This window comes from Pan troglodytes, chromosome 9 (genome assembly GCF_028858775.2).
Source record: "Pan troglodytes isolate AG18354 chromosome 9, NHGRI_mPanTro3-v2.0_pri, whole genome shotgun sequence".
Taxonomy (NCBI): domain Eukaryota; kingdom Metazoa; phylum Chordata; class Mammalia; order Primates; family Hominidae; genus Pan; species Pan troglodytes.
In genome coordinates this window covers 69,775,576-69,795,967 of record NC_072407.2, presented here as the reverse complement: position 1 = coordinate 69,795,967, position 20,392 = coordinate 69,775,576, and the positions used below count along the sequence as shown (strand labels likewise).

At 53.6% G+C, this 20,392-nt stretch overlaps 2 protein-coding genes across 10 annotated transcripts; one reads left to right on the top strand and one right to left on the bottom strand.

Moving 5' to 3' along the window:
* Nucleotides 1–6,152: 6,152 nt before the first annotated feature.
* Nucleotides 6,153–11,089, top strand: TMEM134 (transmembrane protein 134). Of its 9 annotated transcripts, none has more exons than XM_054661461.2 (7): nucleotides 6,153–6,416; nucleotides 7,343–7,407; nucleotides 7,841–7,930; nucleotides 8,043–8,119; nucleotides 10,347–10,391; nucleotides 10,591–10,644; nucleotides 10,786–11,089. In XM_054661461.2, exons 1-7 carry the CDS (start codon nucleotides 6,243–6,245, stop codon nucleotides 10,944–10,946), a joined length of 666 nt encoding a protein of 221 aa, XP_054517436.1. In that variant the 5' UTR covers nucleotides 6,153–6,242; the 3' UTR covers nucleotides 10,947–11,089. The 9 variants fall into 9 exon arrangements, 7 of the variants coding, with proteins under 7 accessions (XP_054517436.1, XP_003313227.1, XP_054517437.1 ...); XM_003313179.7 differs by having other exon boundaries at nucleotides 10,751–11,089; XR_010147265.1 differs by having other exon boundaries at nucleotides 6,162–6,416; nucleotides 10,267–10,391.
* Nucleotides 11,090–13,676: 2,587 nt separating this feature from the next.
* On the bottom strand, nucleotides 13,677–20,139 carry CABP4 (calcium binding protein 4). The gene is made up of 6 exons (XM_003313176.6): nucleotides 19,646–20,139; nucleotides 19,217–19,247; nucleotides 18,993–19,136; nucleotides 17,753–17,862; nucleotides 16,916–17,063; nucleotides 13,677–16,803 (listed from the first exon to the last, which is right to left on the bottom strand). The coding sequence occupies exons 1-6, from the start codon at nucleotides 20,009–20,011 to the stop codon at nucleotides 16,775–16,777; spliced, it is 828 nt and encodes a 275-aa protein (XP_003313224.2). The 5' UTR covers nucleotides 20,012–20,139; the 3' UTR covers nucleotides 13,677–16,774.
* Nucleotides 20,140–20,392: the final 253 nt, after the last annotated feature.

Below are 20,392 nucleotides of genomic sequence, written 5' to 3'. Positions count from 1 at the left end.
ACTCCATCTCAAAAATATATATATATAATATATATTATTTATATATTATATATTATATATTAATTATATATATAATATATATTGTATATAATATATATTATATATTGTATATTATATATTATATATTTATATATTATACAAATATATATAAATGTATAAATATTATATATATATATAAATTAGCTGGGCATGGTGGGCACCTGCAATCCCAGCTACTCGAGAGGCTGAGACGGGAGAATCACTTGGACTCAAGAGGCAGAGGTTGCAGTGAGCCGAGATCACCCCACTGCCCTCCAGCCTGTGTGGCTGAGCAAGACTCCATCTTAAAAAAAAAAAAAAAAAATAGGGAATCTTGCCCTGTCATCCAGGCTGGAGAGCAGTGGCACAATCTCGGCTCTCTGTAACCTCCGCCTTCTGGTTCAAGTGATTCTCCTGCCTCAGCCTCCCGAGTAGCAGGAACCACAGGCACCCACCACCATGCCCTGCTAATTTTTTTGAGACTTTGTCTAAAAAAAAAAGAAAAAAAACTTGGAACAGAGGCAAATGTACAATAGCTACCCTTGCCCCTCCAGAGGTCACAGTCTGTAACCCCATAAGACCCAAGAACAGCAGAAGTAAGTGAGCAATAGGATTAATTTTGGCGGGAATCAGGGCAACAATAGGACTGGTGGCACCCTAGGGTGGCCTTGCTTACCACGAGTCAACTGTAAAGAACTTGACTCAAACCCTAGAATCCTTAGCCACCAACACGGGTCAGGCCTTAAAGGGAATTCAAGAATTTCTAGACTCTTTGGCAAACATAGTTCTCTGTAACAGATTAGCATTAGATTATTTACTAGCTGAACAAGGTGAAGTTTGTGCAGTTATTAATAAAACCTGCTGCACATGTCTTACCAGCTCCAAACAGGTTGAGGCTAACATTCGAAAGATCTATGAACAAGCTACTTGGCTACATAGATAGAACCATAGCACCAACCGCAGCAATATCTGGTCAACTATCAAAAATGCCTTCCCGAGTCTCACCTGGTTTTTTACCTCTCCTAGGACCTTTGATAGCCATCTTGTTATTCCTAATTTTTGGCTTTGGTTGTTTAAACTCTTAGTAAGTCTTTGAGATTGCAACAGTTTCAGGTAAACACAATGCTGGCACAAGGCTTCCGACCCATTCATCTACTGACCTGGGTAATGAAAGTATCCTGTCTTTTGGACCCTTAGATCGGGTATCAGGAGATTTTTTTTTTTTTTTTTTTTTTTGAGACAGAGTCTCGCTCTGTCACCCAGGCTGGAGTCCAGAGGCGAGATCTTGGCTCGTTGCAACCTCCACCTCCCAGGTTCAAGAGATTCTCTGCCTCAGCCTCCCAAGTAGCTGGGATTACAGGCGTCTGCCACCATGCCCAGCTAATTTTTGTATTTTTAGTAGAGACGGGGTTTCTTTTTTTTGTTCGTTTGTTTTTTGAGACGGAGTCTCGCTCTGTCGCCCAAGCTGGGGTACAGTGGCGCGATTTCAGCTCACTGCAACCTCCACCTCCCGGGTTCACGCCGTTCTCCTGCCTCAGCCTCCCAAGTAGCTGGGACTACAGGGGCCTGCCACCACGCCCAGCTAATTTTTTGTATTTTTAGTAGAGATGGGGTTTCACTGTGTTAGCCAGGATGGTAGAGACAGGGTTTCACCATGTTGGCCTGGATGGTCTCGACCTCCTGACCTCGTGATCCACCCGCCTCAGCCTCCCACAGTTCTGGGATTACAGGCATGAGCCACTGCACCCGACCGGGTATCTGGAGATTTTTACCTCTCCAGTGCTAGGAAGGGGCTATGCCCATAAACTCAACAGGAAGCAGTTACAGAAGATGGATCTCTGCCCTTCCGCTGCCCTCTTAAGATTAAGAAGGAGTATCTAATCTCTGAGCAAGGAATGAGGTAGGTGGCAGGACTCAGCTCTGGAGGTGGGAGACAGACACCAGACCAGATTGAGAACTAGCTAAAACAGGGAATGCTGGGCGTGGTGGCTCATCCCTGTAATCCCAGCACTTTGGGAGGGTGAGGCAGGTGGATCACTTGAGGCCAGGAATTTGAGACCAGTTTGGCCAACATGGTAAAACACCATCTCTACTAAAAATACAAAACTTAGCTGGGTGTAGTGGCGGATGCCTGTAATCCCAGCTACTCCGGAGGCTGAGGCAGAGAATCGCTTGAACCCAGGAGGTGGAGGTTGCAGTGAGCCTAGATCGTGCCACTGCACTCCAGCCTGGGCAACAGAGGGAGACTCCGTCTCAAAAAAATAAAATAAAACAGGGAAGAGGCGAAAGCACCTCTCCATAAGACCTAAGACCAGTAAGACCACTGCATGTCAGTTTACCATTGCCATGGCAACACCTAGAAGTTACCACCCCCTTCGGTGGCAATGACCTGACGGCCCAGAAGTTACCACTCTTTCCCTAGAAATTTCTGGATAATTCACCCCTCAATTTGCATGTAATTAAAAGTGGGCATAAATATGGCTGCAGAACTGCCTCTGAGCAGCTGCTGGGGGCACACTGCCTGTGGGATGGCCCTGCTCCACAAGGAGCGACGCCTGTGCTGCTGCTGTGCGCTGCTGCTTCTGTAAAAGTTGCTTTACCAATAAGTAAAAAATAAGGCCAGGCACGGTGGCTCACGCCTGTAATCCCAGCACTTTGGGAGGCTGAAGTGGGCAGATCAACTGAGGTCAGAAGATGGAGACCAGCCTGGCCAAAATGGCGAAATCCTGTCTCTACTAAAAATACAAAAATTAGCTGGGCGTGGTGGCAGACGCCTGTAATCCAAGCCACTTGGGAGGCTGAGGCAGAAGAATCGCTTGAACCCAAGAGGCAGAGATTGTGGTGAGCCGAGATCACACCACTGCACTCCAGCCTGGGCGACAGAGCAAGGCTCAGTCTTAAAAAAACAAAAAATTTTTTAAAATGTTTAAGTTGCTGTCTAACACCACCAGCTCACCCTTGAATTCTTTCCCAGGTGAAGCCAAGCACTCTCTTGGGCTAAGCCCCAATTTTGGGGATCACCTGCCCTGCATCAGCCTTGCTACACTGAGGCTGATCTTGAATTCCTGGCCTCAAGTGATCCTCCTGCCTCAGCTTCCCAAAGTGCTGGGATTACAGACATGAGCCACTGCACCCAGCCTGAAAAGGAGTGATTATTCTTTGAGAGCATGTTAGACAAAGAGTCAAAGACAGACAGATAGGAAATATGTGCAAGGTCATAAACCAGCAAGGAATTAATGATTAGATATGTTGATATGCAAATTAGTGGAAAAAGGCTAGAAACCCAATAGCAAAAAGAAAGACCAAAGATATGAAAAGCCAGTTCACAGACAAGGGACACCCAATGGCTGACAAGGGCACAAAGAGCAGCTCAAACTCTCCAGCCATCAGAGAACCCAGAGGAACATGAGGTACCACTTTAAATTCATCAGATCGGCAAGCCATTAAAAAGTTGGATGGTACCAAGTCCTGAGAGAACCAGAAGCCTCAGGTGGAGTGTCAACTCTCACAGCCACTCAGGAGAGCATCTGTGGTACCCTGTGAAGTCATGAGTGCGTGTGCCCTATAACCTGGAAATCCTACTCCAAGGGGAATTCTCCCACAGTCCATAAGGGGACAGCAGGAAGATGTTAACTGCAGTGATGCCTGTGATGGCGGGGTTGAGGCCAGTTTGAGTGTGCAACACTGTGGAGGTGAGGTGGATCATAAAGGTGCTAGACACTCAACATGGTATAACATGCATGTAGCCTGTAGAAACAACAAACAAATGCATGTGGAAAACAGCATCGAGAGCAAAAATGTAAACGTGTAAATAACAGAACTGAATTTTCTGCATGACATCATGTTTGTAAATTGCAAACACATCCACATAGGAGACAGTGCCATACATGGTACAGAGCCAGGCAGGCTTTAAGGACGCCGACTGAGCATGCTGACATGGGTCTGATGGAAGGCAGGGGAGAGGAAGGAACCTGGGAAGTGAAAGAGGGTAAGTGAATTAACATAACTCGAGAGGGGCCTTGTTCATAGTGTTGATGTGTAACAAACAGAAGTAGACTTGACTCAGCTCTGTACATGAGGCCATAAAATGAACATGAGGCCGGGTGTGGTGGCTCATACCCAGCACCTTGGGAGGCCGAGGTGGGCGGATCACGCCTGTAATTCTAGCTACAGGGGAGGCTGAGGCAGGAGAATCGCTTGAACCCAGGGGGCGGAGGTTGCAGCAAGCCGAGATCTTGCCACTGCACTCCAGCCCGGGTGACAGTGCGAGACTCTGTCTCAAAAAAAATAATAATAATAATAAGGCAGGGCACTGTGGCTCATGCCTGTAATCCCAGCCTCCTCGGGAGGCTGAGGCAGGAGAATCACTTGAACCCAGGAGGTGGAGGTTGCAGTGAGCTGAGATCGCACTCCAGCTTGGGCAACAGAGCGAGACCCTGTCTCGAAAAAAACAAAAACAAAAAAGAACTCTTGACTAAGGTCCATAAAGCTCTCAAGGCTCTGGGGCCCATCTACTCCTCCCAGGCTCATCAAGTCGCCCTGCCCCTTTCCTTGCTGCTCAGCCACACTGGTTTTCTCACATTCTTCCTCCACAGGCCAAGCTCCTTCCCACCTCCTGGCCTTTGAACGTGCTGTTCCCTGGTGCCAGGAAAACACTGAACCTTGCTTTTCTCACAGCTGGCTCCTTCATCATTGGCATTCCTGCTCAAATGTCACCTCTTGGAAAGGTCATCTTTGAGTACGAAATCTAAAGTCAGTTTTGCATCACACAGCACTTGAAACTGTCTCATTTTGCACTGTTTTATTCACCACTGTATCTATAGTGCCCAAAACAGTGTTTGGCCCTAAATAGATGCTTAATAAATACTTGTGGCAGAAATGAATGAGGGGTTTGCCGAAGTCCCAAGTACTAACAAGTGGTAGAATGGGGATTTGAAACCAGGTCCACCTAATTCATAGAGTACTTCTGCTCTTCCACCCCCACCGCCCCCCACCACGGTTCATTTTTTTTTTTTTATGGAGTCTTGCTCTGTTGCCCAGGCTGGAGTGCAGTGGTGTGATCTCCACTCACTACAACCTCTGCTTCCAGGGTACAAGCGATTCTCCTGCCTCAGCCTCCCAAGTAGCTGGGATTACAGGCACTGGTCACCGTGCCCAGCTAATTTTTGTATTTTTAGTAGAGACTGGGTTTCACCGTGTTGGCCAGGCTGGTCTCGAACTCCTGACCTCAAGTGATCCACTCTCCTTGGCCTCCCAAAGTGTGAGCCACCGCACCCTGCCAAGAGTTCAGATTTTATTCTAAGTGCAATGGAAAACCAAGGGAAGGTTTTTTGTTTGTTTTGTTTTGTTTTTTGAGACGGAGTCTTGCTCTGTCGCCCAGGCTGGAGTGCAGTGGCTCAATCTCGGCTCACTGCAACATCTGCCTCCCGGGTTCAAGCAATTCTTCTGCCTCAGCCTCCCAAGTAGCTGGGACTATAGGCATGCGCTACCACGCCCGGCTGATTTTTGTATTTTTAGTAAAGACGGGGTTTCGCCTGTTGGCCAGGCTGGTCTTGAACTCCTGACCTCAAGTGATCCACCCGCCTCGGCCTCCCAAAGTGCTGGGATTACAGGAGTGAGCCACCGAGCCAGGCCAGCAGCAAAATTTTTAAAAAGGGTTTTCAGAATAACACACGCAGATAAAAAGACTTGTTTTAAAAGATCACTTCGGCTGCTGCGTGGAGACTGACTGGAAATTGGAAGACACAGAAGCTCTCTGAGCCTCGGTTTCCACATTTGCAAAAATGGGGAGAGCACCCCTCCGGTGCGGGGCTGTTGTGAGTAAGGTGGGGAAACAGTTCCCAGGAGTCTCCTTGGCACTCGAGGAACAGGCTGCGGTGCAAAAGGCCCTGTCAGGGACCTGGAGGTTGGGGCGTGGAAGCCCCTCCAAGCCCCCCCACATACACGCCTGGGGGCTGTGTCCGAGCCCGGCACGGGCTGTCGCTTGCCATGGCGGCCACTGAGTGGCGTCACGGGGCGGGCGCGCTCCGTCTGGAAGAGGCTCCCACCCATCAGCCCGCTCAGGGCTCGGCAACTCTGGCCTGCTTAGGGCGGACGGGGGCGGGACCGGCGCGTGGGGCGGAGCCAGGGTCGGAGGGGCGGGGCATGCGGGGGCGGGGCCGCGGCGACGCTGGGTGTGTGGACGCAGATGGCGGCGGCGCAGGGCGCCTGAGCGGGCCGGGGCCATGAGCGCCGCCCGGCCCCAGTTCAGCATTGATGATGCCTTCGAGCTGTCCCTGGAGGACGGGGGCCCTGGGCCCGAGTCCAGCGGGGTCGCGCGCTTTGGGCCGCTGCACTTCGAGCGTCGGGCCCGGTTCGAGGTGGCTGACGAGGACAAGCAGTCCCGGCTGCGCTACCAGGTGAACCGCCCGGCCCACCTAACCCCCTGCCCCCGGCCGGACGGGACCCCAGGCCGGGCCCCAAAGGCCTCAACTCGGGGAAGAATCTGCCTAGAGGCCCCAGCTGAAGCGCGAGACCGCCCCCCCGCCCCGCGGACGTGACTCTTGATCCAGAGCCCTGCCCAGGCCCTCCCGGTTCCCATACCGGGCCCCAGCCAGCCGGGAAGAGCCCAGTGCCCGGGCCCGGGAGCTCATCCCTCAGCTCCAGCTGGGGAACCCAACCGGATTCCCCACTCATCCTGGCTACTCGCACCTGGCCCCCGCTGGGTTGGGGGAGCTCCTCTGTATCTGAACCAGACCTTGCCCCACACGCAGGAGCATCCCCTGTGCCCCAGGCCAGCTAAGCTGATGGGAACCCGCACGCCTTTCTCTATTCTGAAAGCCCTCTCCCTAATCCCACCACCACCCCTAAGAGCTGGAGCTCCTCTCACATGACCAGTCCTTGCCCACCCTTTGGCTCCCACTAAACCAGAAAAACCCATTTTTCCAGAAAACCTCCACCAACCCTAGGCTGCTTTTCTTGGAGACCTGGACCAGAACCCTGTGCCTTGAACCTGGGAACTCTGGGCCTGGCCTTTCCTGGCACCCCAATTCCCAAGCTCCCATTCTAGGCCACTGAATGAGAGCTCCACCCTGACCCAAAGTTGGGAGCTCTCCTTTCCCTGGGATCTATGCAGGCTCCTGCTCCCCAAAGCCCTGGCATCCACCCACCTCCTACCTGGTTTCTGTGAATCACCAAACCCGTTCTGCGGGGAGGGCAGAGGGCCAGGTGAACAGCTGCCAGGCGGCCAGGCAAATGGTTGTGTAGGCCTGCTTTTCTCTCCCCGGGAGGGAGTGAGGAAGGGCCCCAGCCCAGCAACCCCCCTGAGACCTGTGTTCTGCAACAGAACCTGGAGAACGATGAGGATGGAGCCCAGGCCTCTCCGGAGCCGGATGGGGGAGTCGGCACCAGGTTAGGGCCAGGTGGGGACCCAACCCTGTACCCCAGCCCCAGCTCCTATCCCCAGGGACCCTGCTCACTCACCCCACTTCACTCACTCTCTTCCATCCCGTCCTATTGATTCCTAGCCTGACCCTCACTTTCCTCACAGGGTCCCCTACACTGTAGGGTCACCCTACCCTAGTGCCCAGCTGTACTCACCTCTTTCAGAAACCCCTAGTCTGGTCTGGCCCCCACCTTCATACAGGTCACCTGTCCTACAGAATCCCCTAGCTCATCCCCAGCCCCTGAATTCATGCTCACCCACCGAGGCCTCTCAGGGCCCACTATCCTGCAAGGGGCCAGCCCCAGTCCCTGCACCATGCCCTGCACTTCATCAGGACTCCTGTCCCAAAGCAACCCCGTCCTTGCCTTCCTGCCCCTCACTGGGCGCCTGTCCTAGCAGGGATTCCAGCCGAACTTCCATCCGCAGCTCCCAGTGGTCCTTCAGCACCATCAGCAGCAGCACCCAGCGCTCCTACAACACCTGCTGCAGGTGAGCCTGCCCGCCTGAGCCCCCAGCCGAGCAGCCCTGGCTCCGCCCCCACAGCCTCCTGCACCCCCTCCCTCTACCTCCTTCACATTCACCCTGCTCTCCTGCCACCCAGCTGGACCCAACACCCTTTGATCCAGAAGAACCGCCGAGTGGTGCTGGCCTCCTTCCTGCTCCTGCTGCTGGGGCTGGGTGAGTGGCCCTGAGGGTTGGGGTCAAGAGGGGCCCCGTGGGAGGCTCTGCCCTCCTTTTGTACAGGCTCTGCCTCCCCCTTGACACTGAGCCTCCCAGCATCCTGAGGAGGCAGCTGGCTGCCATCATCACACTCCCATTTTACAGGTGAGGAGACAGAGGCCATGTGACCTGGGCACACAGCCAGGAAATCACACATAGCTGAAAATGGAACCTGGCTTATCACTGCAAAGACTTTTCCTTTTTTAAAAAATTTAACCTGTTTAAATCCATTAGAGGACAGAAGAGTAGCAGCTACCATTTATTCTGTGTCTACTTTGGGCAAGGTGCAGGGCAGTTTTATTTTCCCATCTTACAGAAGTCCTACAAGTGAGGTGGTGCCCAGAAGCCACGTGTAGGGGCTCAGGGATGCCGAGTGCCCAGCCAGTGCAGAGCCGCAGGGCACCTGGCACTTCCCCTTGTCTGGCATCTAAGCACTGACAAGCACCCCTCTCCTACCCATTGCTCAGATGGGGGAACTTTTGGTCCAGAGCAGGCAGATCTCACACCAGGTGTTCTTTGGCTCCCAGGCGCCTCGTTCTTTGGGGTAGAGGAGGCAGAGTCCCCAGAAAGGATCCAGGGTTGGGGTCACGAGTGATCCATAAGAAGGGACTAACTGTGGCTGCTACCCTGGCTCATCTCTCCGCTTCTCCAGTAAGGCCAAGGCTCCCCAGCCAGCCAGGCCCCTGGCACAGAGTCTGGCCTCTGCTCAGGGTGTTTGAGTGTGGGGGAGGGTGCTGCCACTTCCCAGCACCGCTGTACACTGGCCCTGGTAGTGCTGCCAAGTTCTTTCATTTTTCCCCTCAACCCAGCAAGGCAAGCCTGGGGCTACCAGAGCGCCTTAGAGGGCCTTTGTAGGGTGCAGGGAGTGAGTTTCAGCCCCCATCATACCCTATACCCCTTTATTTTTATTTATTTATTTTTTGAGAAGGAGTCTTGCTCTGTCGCCCAGGCAGGAGTGTAGTGGCGCAATCTCGGCTCACTGCAACCTCTGCCTCCTGGGTTCAAGGGATTTTCATGCCTTAGCCTCCAGAGTAGCTGGGATTACAGGCGCCCGCCACCACACCTGGCTAATTTTTTGTATTTTTTTAGTAGAGATGGGGTTTCACCATGTTGGCCTCAGGTGATCCACCCACCTCAGCTTCCCAAAGTGTTGGGATTACAGGCGTGAGCCACCACGCCCAGCCCTTTTTATTTTTTAGAGACAGGGTCTTGTTCTGTTGCCCAAGCTGGAGAGCTGTGGTATGATCACTGCAGCCTCAAACTCTTGGACTCAAGCCATCCTCCCAGCTGAGCCTCCCTAGTAGCTGGGACTACAGGCATGTACCACCATGCTCAGCTAATTTTTTTTTTTTAATAATAATAGAGACAAGGTCTCACTATGTTGCCCAGGCTGGTCTTGAACTCCTGAACTCAAGTGATCCTCCTGCCTCGGCCTCCCAAAGTGCTAGGATTACAGCCATGAGTCACCACGCCTGGGCTGGGCTAATTTTTTTTTAACTTTTTATAGAGATGGGGATCTTGGTATGTTGCCCAGGCTGGCTTCAAACTCCTGGCCTCAAGCGATCTTCCTGCCTTGGCTCCCTGAAGCACTGGGATTACAGGCATGAGCCACCACACCTGGCCCACCCTTTTTGAAGTAGTCTGGGCAATGCACAAAGCAGTCCATGGTGGCCCCCCCGTCCCCCAGGCTTACTACCCCCCTTGTTGCAGAGCCCAAAGTCCAGCTCCTCATTCCCCCATCACTCTTCTAACTGGGGACCCAGGACTCCTGCACTGCCCTGTTCTTACCCCCTATATCCCAATCACCTGTACTGTTAGCTTTCAGGTTCTTATTGGTTCCTCCACTAAGGACGGGCCATGAGGGCAGGGACCTTATCTGCCCTTCAGGGCGGAATTCCCAGTACCAGGCACGCAGTAGGTGTTCCATAAATGTTTGCTGAATGACTAAAAGCCCACCCCAAGGAACAAAGAAAAATCTCTCCTTTCACACACTTCCCAGGGCCTGCTCAGTGCCTCGCTCTGGAAACAGAGCTTGGTGAGCTTCCTGGGGAGGGTCTCTGCCTACGGCACCTTCAGCTGAGGTGGTGGGGGGCATCATTCCTTAGGGCTGAGCCGGGCCGGGGGTGGGAGCCCCCGCCCTCACCACTGCTCCTGCCCCCACCCCCGCGGCTCCGTCTGTGTGCAGTGCTGATCCTGGTCGGCGTGGGACTGGAGGCGACCCCCTCTCCAGGTGAGCGACCCTCCCGCCCCCACAGGCAGAGGACACCCCTGTCTTGTGTCCACGGGTCCACGGCAAGCCCTCCCACCTCCCGGCAGTACACGGCTCCTTTTCAGCTGGGAGTGAGGCTTGCCCGGGCAGTCAGCGGCAGCCCGGAAGGCCTCGAAGCCTCCGCCCCCTTGCCCTGACCGGGCTCTGGTCCCTCCCGCAGGTGTCTCCAGCGCCATCTTCTTCGTGCCGGGCTTCCTGTTGTTGGTGCCTGGAGGTGCGAGCGGGCACCGGGGCGGAAGGGGCGGGCGCTGTGGGGCGGCACTGGGGGCGGTGTTGCGGGGAGGGGCGGCGCTTCTGCGCTGACAGGCCCCGCCCCGCAGTCTATCACGTGATCTTCATCTACTGCGCGGTCAAGGGCCACCGGGGCTTCCAGTTCTTCTACCTGCCCTACTTCGAGAAGTGATCGCGGCGCAGCGTGGACCCCTTGCGTCCATGGGGGCGCCCCTCTCGCCCTGTTCCGTTCCCCTCATCTCAAGGGAAGAGGCCCTCCAGGACCCTCGAAACCCCAGCCCCTAGGGAGTTTGCTCAGGAAGTTCGGGGCATGCAGGCCTGGCCCTGGGAAAGCCGCCCGTCGCCTGCTCTGTGCCTTAACTTATTCTCGGGCCGTGCGGCTGCTAGGTTGCTGTTATTTTGTGCTAATAAAAGAGTAATTAATTCCACCAGAGGCAATTGCTCTCCTCCTGTCCTGCCACTGCTAGCCCAGCCCACCAGCCTGACCACAGCCCCCCTCCCAAGGACTGACCCTGACGCTGAAGGGCTTCGAGCACCACCGAACGCGTGGCAGCCCTGATGCTGAGGCTTGCCCAAGGGCACGGGGCATGTTAGGGGCAGAGCTGGGCGTAGGACTCCTGCCTTGCCAGCCAGGAGCCGGCCGGAACAGCCTGCCCCACCCCCAGCCCTTGGATGACTCAACCAGCCCGTCTCTGTCTGGTGGCCCTGGCCGAGGGCACGCAGAGATGACGCAGGCCTGGGACCTGGAGGCTGGTATCCTAGTTCCAGCCTGGCTCTGGGGCCCTGGGCTGCCACAGCCAGCCCTGAATGTGGACCATGTCAAGGCAATGGCCCAGCCCCCTCCACCCACTGCCCTCCTTCCCAGTCCCAGAGGTTGGGAGAACCTGGGGGCAGAGGGCATAGGAAGCTGCGCCTGACAGACACCCTCAGTGGTCAAAGACTTAGAAATGCAGAACGTTAGAAACAAACCATCTCAGAATTTTGGAACATCAGCATTTCAGAATCTTACGAACCAAGAAACAGAATCTTTGAGAAACTTGAAATCTGAGATCATAGTAGCTACCAGTTATCAATTTGTTAAAAGACCCCAGGATGGCCGGGCACGGTGGCTCAAGCCTGTAATCCTAGCACTTTGAGAGGCCAAGGTGGGAGGATTGCTTGAGCCCAGGAGTTCGCGACCAACCTGGACAACATGGCGAGAACCCATCTCTATTTAAAAAAAAAAAAGAAAAAATATACCAGGCCCTGCGCTAAGCACTGAACACGGGTTATATCTTGTAATCTTCACTACCTCCGTCCCATTTTACAGATAAGGACTGACTCACCCAAGGACAGCCAGCAGGTGGTAGGTAGAATTAGGAACGTAGCCCAGGGCTCTTCCCATGACACTGTCGGGGAGGGAGAAGGAAACCGGCACTGAGCTGGTCTCCCCTACCGGCCAACCAAGAGGCTGGCTGAGTGAGCAAGGGTTGGGAGGCCCTGTTGGTGCACCTGCCCGTACTGTCTTATCTCCCCCACCAAAACACGAGTCCCACAAACCACTGTCTGCAGCACCCAACACAGCGGGGCCTTCAGGATTCTGAGTTAGAGGAATGGACACCCAGACTCTTGCTCTCGCTCCCACCTTTCCAGGCCCCGCAGACTTCCCACCCTCATCCCCCATTCAAGGCACTTAGGGGGCACCCATTGGATGCAGGAACTCCTAAACCAGTGGTCCCCCAACTAGCTATGGTAAAGGACCAGTTTTCATTTCTAATCCATCACGGTCCAGTACTTTCATAAGAAGAACTAGCCGGGTGCCGTGCCTCATGCCTGTAATCCCAGCACTTTGAGAGGCCACGGTGGGAGGATCACTTGAGCCCAGGAGTTCGAGACCAACCTGGGAAACATGGGAAAACCCCATCTCTACAAAAAATACAAAAATTTAGCCAGGCATGGTGGGGCGCCTGTAGTCCCACCCACTTGGGAGGCTGGAGTGGGAGGATCACGGAGCCTGGGAGGCTGCAGTGGAGTCATGATTGCACCACTGCACTCCAGCCTGGAAGACAGACTGAGACCTATTTCAAAAATAAATAAATAACATAAAAATTTTAAAAACTAGAAAAATGAAATAAAAAACATACAGAGGCTGGGCGTGGTGGCTCATGCCTGCAATCCCAGCACTTTGGGAGGCCGAGGCAGGTGAATCACGAGGTCAGGAGTTCGAGACCAGCCTGACCAACAGGGTGAAATCCCATTTCTATTAAAAATACAAAAAAATTACCGGGCATGATGGTGCACACCTGTAATCCCAGCTACTCAGGAGGCTGAGGCAGGAGAATCGCTTGAACCCGGGAGGCAGAGGTTGCAGTGAGCCGAGATCACGCCACTACACTCCAGCCTGAGCAACAGAGCGAGACTCTGTCTCCAAAAAAAAAAAAAATACAGAATACAAGTCCACAGTTTATCAGATTAATTAGACATAAAATTACATTTCAATAAATATAATCAGAACAAACATAGGAAAAATGACAAAAACCATTGAATGTGAACAAACAGGCAATTAACACAGAATCGCAGCTAACAACTTTTTACTCCTTGTTTTTTTTTTTGTTTTTGTTTTTTGAGACGAGTCTCACTGTCTCCCAGGCTGGAGTGCAGTGGCGCGATCTCGGCTCACTGCATCCTCTGCCTCCCGGTTTAAGCGATTCTCATGCCTCAGCCTTCTCAGTAGCTGCGACTACAGGCACATGCCACCATGCCCAGCTAATCTTTGTATTTTTAGTAGAGACAGGGTTTCACTATGTTGGCCAGGCTGGTCTCCAACCCCTGAGCCACCTCGCCCGACTTCATTCTACAGTCTTAACAGAAAGCAATTTCAGAAGTGATTCCCATCATTAGAAGTCTGCATTAGGAATCAGCAAGGTATAGTCCACAGAGTCGTTTTTATATTTTGTAATGGTTGGAGAAAAGTCAAAGAATAATAAGATTTTATGACATAAAATTATATAAAATTCAAATTTCCATGTCAATAAATGAAGTTTTACTGTTATTTATTAAAATTTCTGATATAGCCACACTCATTTGTTGACTTGACTTTGCACTACAAACTTCAACAGCAGAGTTGCGTGAGCAGCTGCAACAGAGACCAAAGCCTCAAAGCTGAAAATAATTATTCTCCAGCCCTTTACAGAAAGTTTCCCCACCCTTAGTCTACATGAATACTTTGACAGAACACCGTGAATCTGACTTTTCTCTCCAGTTATTTATAAGATTTGCTTTTTATATTCTGTGGTTTCAATGGGATATATCCAGATATATATTTATTTTTATTTACCCTACTCTGACTTCAGTTTGTTCCTTCAATCTGAGGAGTTGAAGTCTGTGGAAGTCTTTATGGAAAATTTTCAGCCATTATCTCTTTGGTTATTGCTTCTTGTTCATTCTCTATGTATGTCCTCTGTCTGAGACTCCCAAGGACTTATCTGTCTTTTTCTTTGAGACAGGGTCTCTTGGTCTGTCACCAAGGCTGGAGTGCAGTGGCACAATCACTGCAGCCTCCAACTCCTGGGCTCAAATGATCCTCTCACCTCAGCCTCCTGAATAGCTGGAACTACAAGCATGAGCCACTACACCCAGCTTATTTTTTTATTATTTTTTTTAAGAGGCAGGGTCTTGCTGTTAGGCTGATCTCAAACTCCTGGCCTCAAGTGATCCTCCTGCCTTAGCCTCCCAAAATGCTGGGATTACAGGCATAAGCCACCACACTCAGTCTTCCAGTGACCTTTTTTTTTTTTTTTTTTTTTTTCAAGACGGAGTCTCGCTCTGTAGCCCAGGCTGGAGTGCAGTGGTGCAATCTCGGCTCACTGCAAGCTCCGCCTCCCGGGTTCACGCCATTCTCTTGCCTCAGCCTCCCTAGTAGCTGGGACTACGGGCGCCCGCCACCACGCCCAGCTAATTTTTTTTTGAATTTTTAGTAGAGATGGGGTTTCACCGTGTTAGCCAGGATGGTCTCCATCTCCTGACCCTGTGACCCGCCCGTCTCAGCCTCCCAAAGTGCTGGGATTACAGGCGTGAGCCACCACACCCAGCCTTCCAGTGACTTTTAACTACCCTGTAATATTTTCCATCCTTTTGTCTCTCAGTGTTACATTATAAGTGATTTCTTAGATATAGCTTCCAGTTCATTAATCTTTAAATTGTGTTTAATCTGCTGTTTAGCTTATCCATTATTTTTTCATTCCGATGGCTGTGTGTGTGTGTGTGTGTGTGTGTGTATATATATAAAATATACTTTTTTTTTTTAACAGAAGCCATGGTTTGTTTTTTTCTTTTTGACGGATTCTCACTCTGTTACCCACGCTGGAGTGCAGTGGTGCAATCTCGACTCACTGCAACCTCTGCCTCCTGGGCTCAAGTGATCCTCCCACCTCAGCCTGCAGAATACCTGGGACCACAGATGCAAGCACCACCACGCCTGGCTAATTTTTGTATTTTTAGTAGAGACAGGGTTTCACCATGTTGCCCAGGCTGGTCTTGAATTCCTGAGCTCAAGCAACCCACCCACCTTGGCCTCCCAAAGTGCTGGGATTCCAGGCGTGAGCCATGCGCCTGGCCTGTTGGGTTACTTTTTAAATCTTCCGGTTCTCTCTTCATACTATCCTGTTACTGCATGATCTCTCTTCCCCTTTTAGCCGTCTTTTATTTGCATGTATCTTGTGGTCTCTTAGGCGGCTGTATTATGTACACTGAGATGCCAGTCCTCTTGTTTTTGTCTCTGTCTCGTCTCCTTCATGGTGGTTTCTTTAGTTTTATAATCGGTACGGTTTTTTTGTTTTGTTTTTGAGACGGAGTCTCGATCTGTTGCTCAGGCTGGGGTGCAATGGTGTGATCTCAGCTCACTGCAGCTCCACCTCCCGGGCTCAAGCGATTCTCCTGCCTCAACCTCCGAGTAGCTGAGATTACAGGTGCGTGCTACCTCGCCCAGTTAATTTTTGTATTTTTAGTAGAGATGGGGTTTCACCATGTTGGTCAGGCTGGCCTCAAACTCCTGACCTCAGGTAATTCACCCACCTCAGCCTCCCAAAGTGCTGGGATTACAGGCGTGAGCCACCACTCCCAGCCCAATAATCTGTAATTTTTATCACAAGTTCCCCTTTGGGAGCGGCAGGGTTTTTTTCCAGTTTTTCACACCCTGGAGAGAGACTACACACGCCTGCTTGAAGGGCAGGCCCTGGAGTTCCAGGCTCTTTAGGGCAGCTGTTTCCACTCTGGGCCCTGAACATCTGTATCCTTGCCACTTTCTGACTGGTCAGTGCAGACAGATTAATATCTTAGCCTTTGGAGACCCTGGAATATATCCGGGGGGTTTGTTTCTTGCTCCCCAGACTCATATGGTTCTTCTGTCACTCATGGGTGTAGGAGTCCAGGCGGCCAAGCCTCCATCCAGATCTGAAACCCCCACAGGGTCAGCTCCCTCTTACAACCCCAGCTTTGATTTCTTTGTCTTTGATACATGGAGCCATCCCTTTCTTTCTTTCAAGCTCACTTTTTTTACACTTGGGTTTTTTGGTTTTTTGTTTGTTTTTTTTTGTCTTTTATTTTTCCTTTTTGTGGAGAATGGGGTCTCAATATATTGCCCAGGCAGGTCTTGCACTCCTGGGCTCAAGCTATCCTCCCGCTTCTGCCCCCTGACAGCTGGGCTTACAGGTGTGAGCCACTGCACCCGGCTCAAGTTCATTAAAAAAAAAAAAATTATAAACATAAGTAGTGGAAGGGGTCCAGCCATCCTCTCCATTCATCATGCCACTGGGGGGTCCCCACTGAATGCTGCCAGTGCCAGGGAACTCCCTACCTCCCAGAGGTCTGGAGAGACCCAAATCTTGCTCACACTGAGGAACGGTGGGCAGCTGAGAGCAGGTCTTCTCCAGGCAGCTTGAGTAGGAGGAGGTAAGGATGAGGGTGGGCAGGTAACATAACAAGCCAACATCGCGGCCAGGTGTTTTCAGGGATAGAAGTAGTCTGGGGGCTGCTGGGTCTCCATCTCCATCCTGGAGGCTCCTGGGGGAGGCCTGCAGCCTGGGTCCGGCTGGTGTCTGGGGCCACGGGGGCAACAGATATTCCCTCCTGGAGCCTCAGTGGCGGGAGAGCATCATCACAAACTCTGCGGGAGAGAAGGGCAGGGCTTGGGTCAGTCCACGTCAGGGATCCCAGGAGGTGCTGGGCTCAGCCTAGGCCCTGGAAGCATGGGAGGGTTTTCCGGGAAGGAGACTCACCGTCAAAGTCTACGGTGCCATCCCCATTGAGGTCCACTTCTCGGAGCATCTCGTCCAGCTCAGGACCCGCCAGCGGCTCCCCGAGCAGAGCCGGTACCGCCTCCCGCAGCTCCGCCACCGTAATTCGTCCATCCCTGTCCCTGTCAAACTAAGGTCCCCGCAAAGCTCAGCCCCTCCCACCCAAAGCTGCCTCAGCCTGCAGCCAGCTCCACTCTTTTATTTTTTATTTTATTTTATTTTATTTATTTTTATTTTATTTTTTGAGATGGAGTCTTGCTCTGTCACCAGGCTGGAGTGCAGTGACGCGATTTCGGCTCACTGCAACCTTCGCCTCCAGGGTTCAAGTGATTCTCCTGCCTCAGCCTCCTGAGTAGCTGAGATTACAGGTGCCCACCACAACCCTTGGCTAATTTTTGTATTTTTAATAGAGATGGGGTTTTGCCATGTTGGCCAGGCTGACCTCAAACTCCTGACCTCAGGTGATCCGCCCACCTTGGCCTCCCAAAGTGCTGGGATTGCAGGCGTAAGCCACCGCGCCTGGCCAGCCAGTTCCACTCTTACCGCTGCCTGTACCTAGATGCTCCCCTGCCCACCATCTCTGCCCATGCACACCTTCCACACCCTCCCACACCAAGGTGGTTTTCCTCCTGCTCCAGGAAGTCCCCCTGGACGGATCCTCTAGCTGGGAGTGAGCTGAACCATCTCTGACCCATCCCTGGGCCCCAGTCCCACCGCCTGCAGGGCTCTAGGCCTTCCCAAGGCTGAGACCTGAGTGAGAGGCCAGCAAGGATGCCACCCAGCCCTGCCCCCCTCTGCCCACCTCACCACACTCCGCACCTCTCGGAAGGCGATGCGCAGCTCTCGCACCCCCAGCATGTGTGCCGTCTCCTCCCTCAGCTTTGGGCCTATCAGTTCTACAAACTCCTCAAAGTCCACACGGCCGCCCACTGCGGACCCAGGAAGAGTGTCACAATGGTGAGGGCATAAGGGCTAAAGCCCAAGGAGGGACATCCCACAGGCCAGGCACCCCCACCCCCAGGCTCTGCACCTAGGAAGAAACACCCGTGTCCACCCCTGCAGCAGATAGGAGGCTGGAACCCCTGTCCTTGGCTGCTGGGGTACCAGGGCTGCTTCTGCTCTTAGTGGAGAACCCAAGTGTGCAAGGAAGAGACCAGGCTTTGGAGCCAGAGAGTGCCCGGTTCAAATCTTGGCCCTGCTGCTGATGTGCGTGGCATTGGCTGACTTACTGCCCTCCCTTCCTCATCCTAGGAGCAGGGCGAGGAGCCTACTCCATGGGGTTCAGGTTCATGGCCATGAAGTACTGGCGCCCAGTGGGCAGCAATAAATGCCACCTCCGAACACACCCATGTGGTCCGTGCCTCAGTTCAAAGATGCCATCAGTCACTCAAAGCACTCATGGTCACCCAACAGCTTTGGGGACAGAAAAGCATGACACCAAATGTCCAGCTCAATTGTAAATCACATCCCCATTTTGGGAATTTTAAGGAAAAAATGCAGGAGTCCTGGAATGAAGTGAATATGAGATTTGTCTGAGGACAAACCAGCGAAGGGGAACCACACAGTTCCTGCCATCAGACACTGAGTCACAAGGCATGGGTGGGGTCCTCTCCCATCAGGGCGACCCCGATTCAGGCAGCTGCCACCAGGGCACAGGGCTGAGGCAGGGTCACAGAAAGAGAGAGAAGGAGAGAGGGTGCCAGGTGACTAGTATCAGCGGACAGCACTTTATCACTGAGTCAGGGGCTTCTGGGCCAGCGAGGCAGGAAGGGCTCGGGTGAAAGGAGCAAATGTGTATAGTGGCCATGGCAACAGACATCCCGAGCCAGGGTCCTCAACCTGAGCCCCAAGGGGCTCTCCTGGGTCTCCGGGCCGCCTTGCTGGCCTGCCTTCCCACACAGAGAGGCAGGAGCTTGAACCCGGTGCCCCTGCCTGGAAACCGCCACCCTCCCTCACTCCCACTAGGACCCCGATGGACTCCCAAGGGCCACCTCCTGCCAGCCCCTCGTGACCCCCTGAACTACGCAGGCTGCCCGGGCGGGAGGGCTCCCGCACTGACTGCGCATCTTGATGTGCTGCGAGACCTCCAGGAGCTCCATCTCGGTGGGCATGTAGCCCAGGGTCCGCATGCAGTCACCCAGCTCCCGGTGGCTGATGTAGCCGTCACGGTCAGTGTCAAACTCCTCGAAGGCGGCCTGAAGCTCTGTGGAGGAGGGAGGTCAAGCCCAGGTGGCCAGGCTCAGGGACAGCTCCCACCCCCTGCCAGCAGCAAGAGCCACTCACCGTCTAGCTCCTCGGGGCCCAGCTCGCGGTCCTGCAGAGGGAGAGTCCAGGATGTCCCCAGGGCCAGCCACGGCTCTGTCATCCTTCCTCCTTCATCCCCTGCTCACGTTGGCCTGGGCAGGGCCCAGCCCCATCAGAGTAGGAAAAGGACCCTGAAGCCTCGTGGGACCCAGGAGGAGCAAGCTCCCTTTTGTGCTCCTAGAGCCTGGAGCTCCCACAGAGCCCTGGTGTGAATTCTGGCTCTGCCCACCGCCCACGCTGGCCCGAGACCTACCCTTCCCCAAACCGCAGCAACCCTGCCCCACAGCCCAGGCTCAGTCTGGGGCAGAAGGGGCAGAGGGCCTCTCAGGGGCAGGGTGAGCTGAGCCCAGGGGGTGTGTCTCCAGCCCCACCCCCAGGACCCCCAGCCCAATCCAGGTCCCACCTAACCTTCCCGAAGACTCGATTGAGCAGGGGCCCGTATGTCCTCTGAGCAGCGTCGTGCCGGGAGTCAGGACGATGTCGGTGGGACTGGCGAGAAGGGGCCGGCCCAGGGGATGCAGGGGGTGCGCCCGCCGGCCCCTCTCCAGTGCTGGGAGGGTTATTGCTGCTCCCCGGGGCCTCGGGGCCTGTCTGCTCCCCAGAGCTGCCAGTGCGCTTTCGAGACCCTCGGAGCCCCCTCTCCTTCTTGCTCCTCTTCCTGGTCAACGGGGGCTCCTCTGCATCACTCTTGGGAGTCACAACCCCCGCAGGGGGCTTCTGACGGCCAATGGCCAGATTTGGGCCCTGCTGCCCCCTTGCCTGCTCTGTGGTCATGGGGGAGGGATAACAGGGCTCAGAGACACCGCACCCCTGGGCACCCTTGGCTTTCAGGACCCATAAAGCTGCTTATGCACCCCCACTCTTAGAGCTGAGAGCCTAGGATCGGGCTCTGAGGGGGATTAGGGTAAGTGAGGCAGGCAGCCCTGGCCCTAATCCCAGTCCTCTGCCCCAGGGCTGGCCAGGGCAGAGCCAGATGGGTCCAGAGAACTGTCCTTGGTCAGAAGCAAGGGGCACCAGGACGTGGTGGCTGCCATGAGCCTCAGATGCCAGATCTGCTACTTATTAGCTGGGGGATCCAGCAAATTCCCCTCCCAGCCTGTTTCCCTATCTATAAAACATGGGGAATAATGCTAGGGCGCAGAAGACTCAGCTCAT

Coding starts and splice junctions, on each gene's coding strand:
- CABP4 (XM_003313176.6), bottom strand. CDS start 20,011: ATGACCACAGAGCAGGCAAGGGGGCAGCAGGGCCCAAATCTGGCCATT. Junction 17,064..17,752: donor TGCGCATCGCCTTCCGAGAG/GTGCGGAGTGTG, acceptor CGGGGACCTTAG/TTTGACAGGGACAGGGATGG. Junction 16,804..16,915: donor TGGCACCGTAGACTTTGACG/GTGAGTCTCCTT, acceptor TCTCTCCCGCAG/AGTTTGTGATGATGCTCTCC.
- TMEM134 (XM_054661461.2), top strand. CDS start 6,243: ATGAGCGCCGCCCGGCCCCAGTTCAGCATTGATGATGCCTTCGAGCTG. Junction 7,408..7,840: donor GATGGGGGAGTCGGCACCAG/GTTAGGGCCAGG, acceptor CTGTCCTAGCAG/GGATTCCAGCCGAACTTCCA. Junction 8,120..10,346: donor GCTCCTGCTGCTGGGGCTGG/GTGAGTGGCCCT, acceptor GTCTGTGTGCAG/TGCTGATCCTGGTCGGCGTG.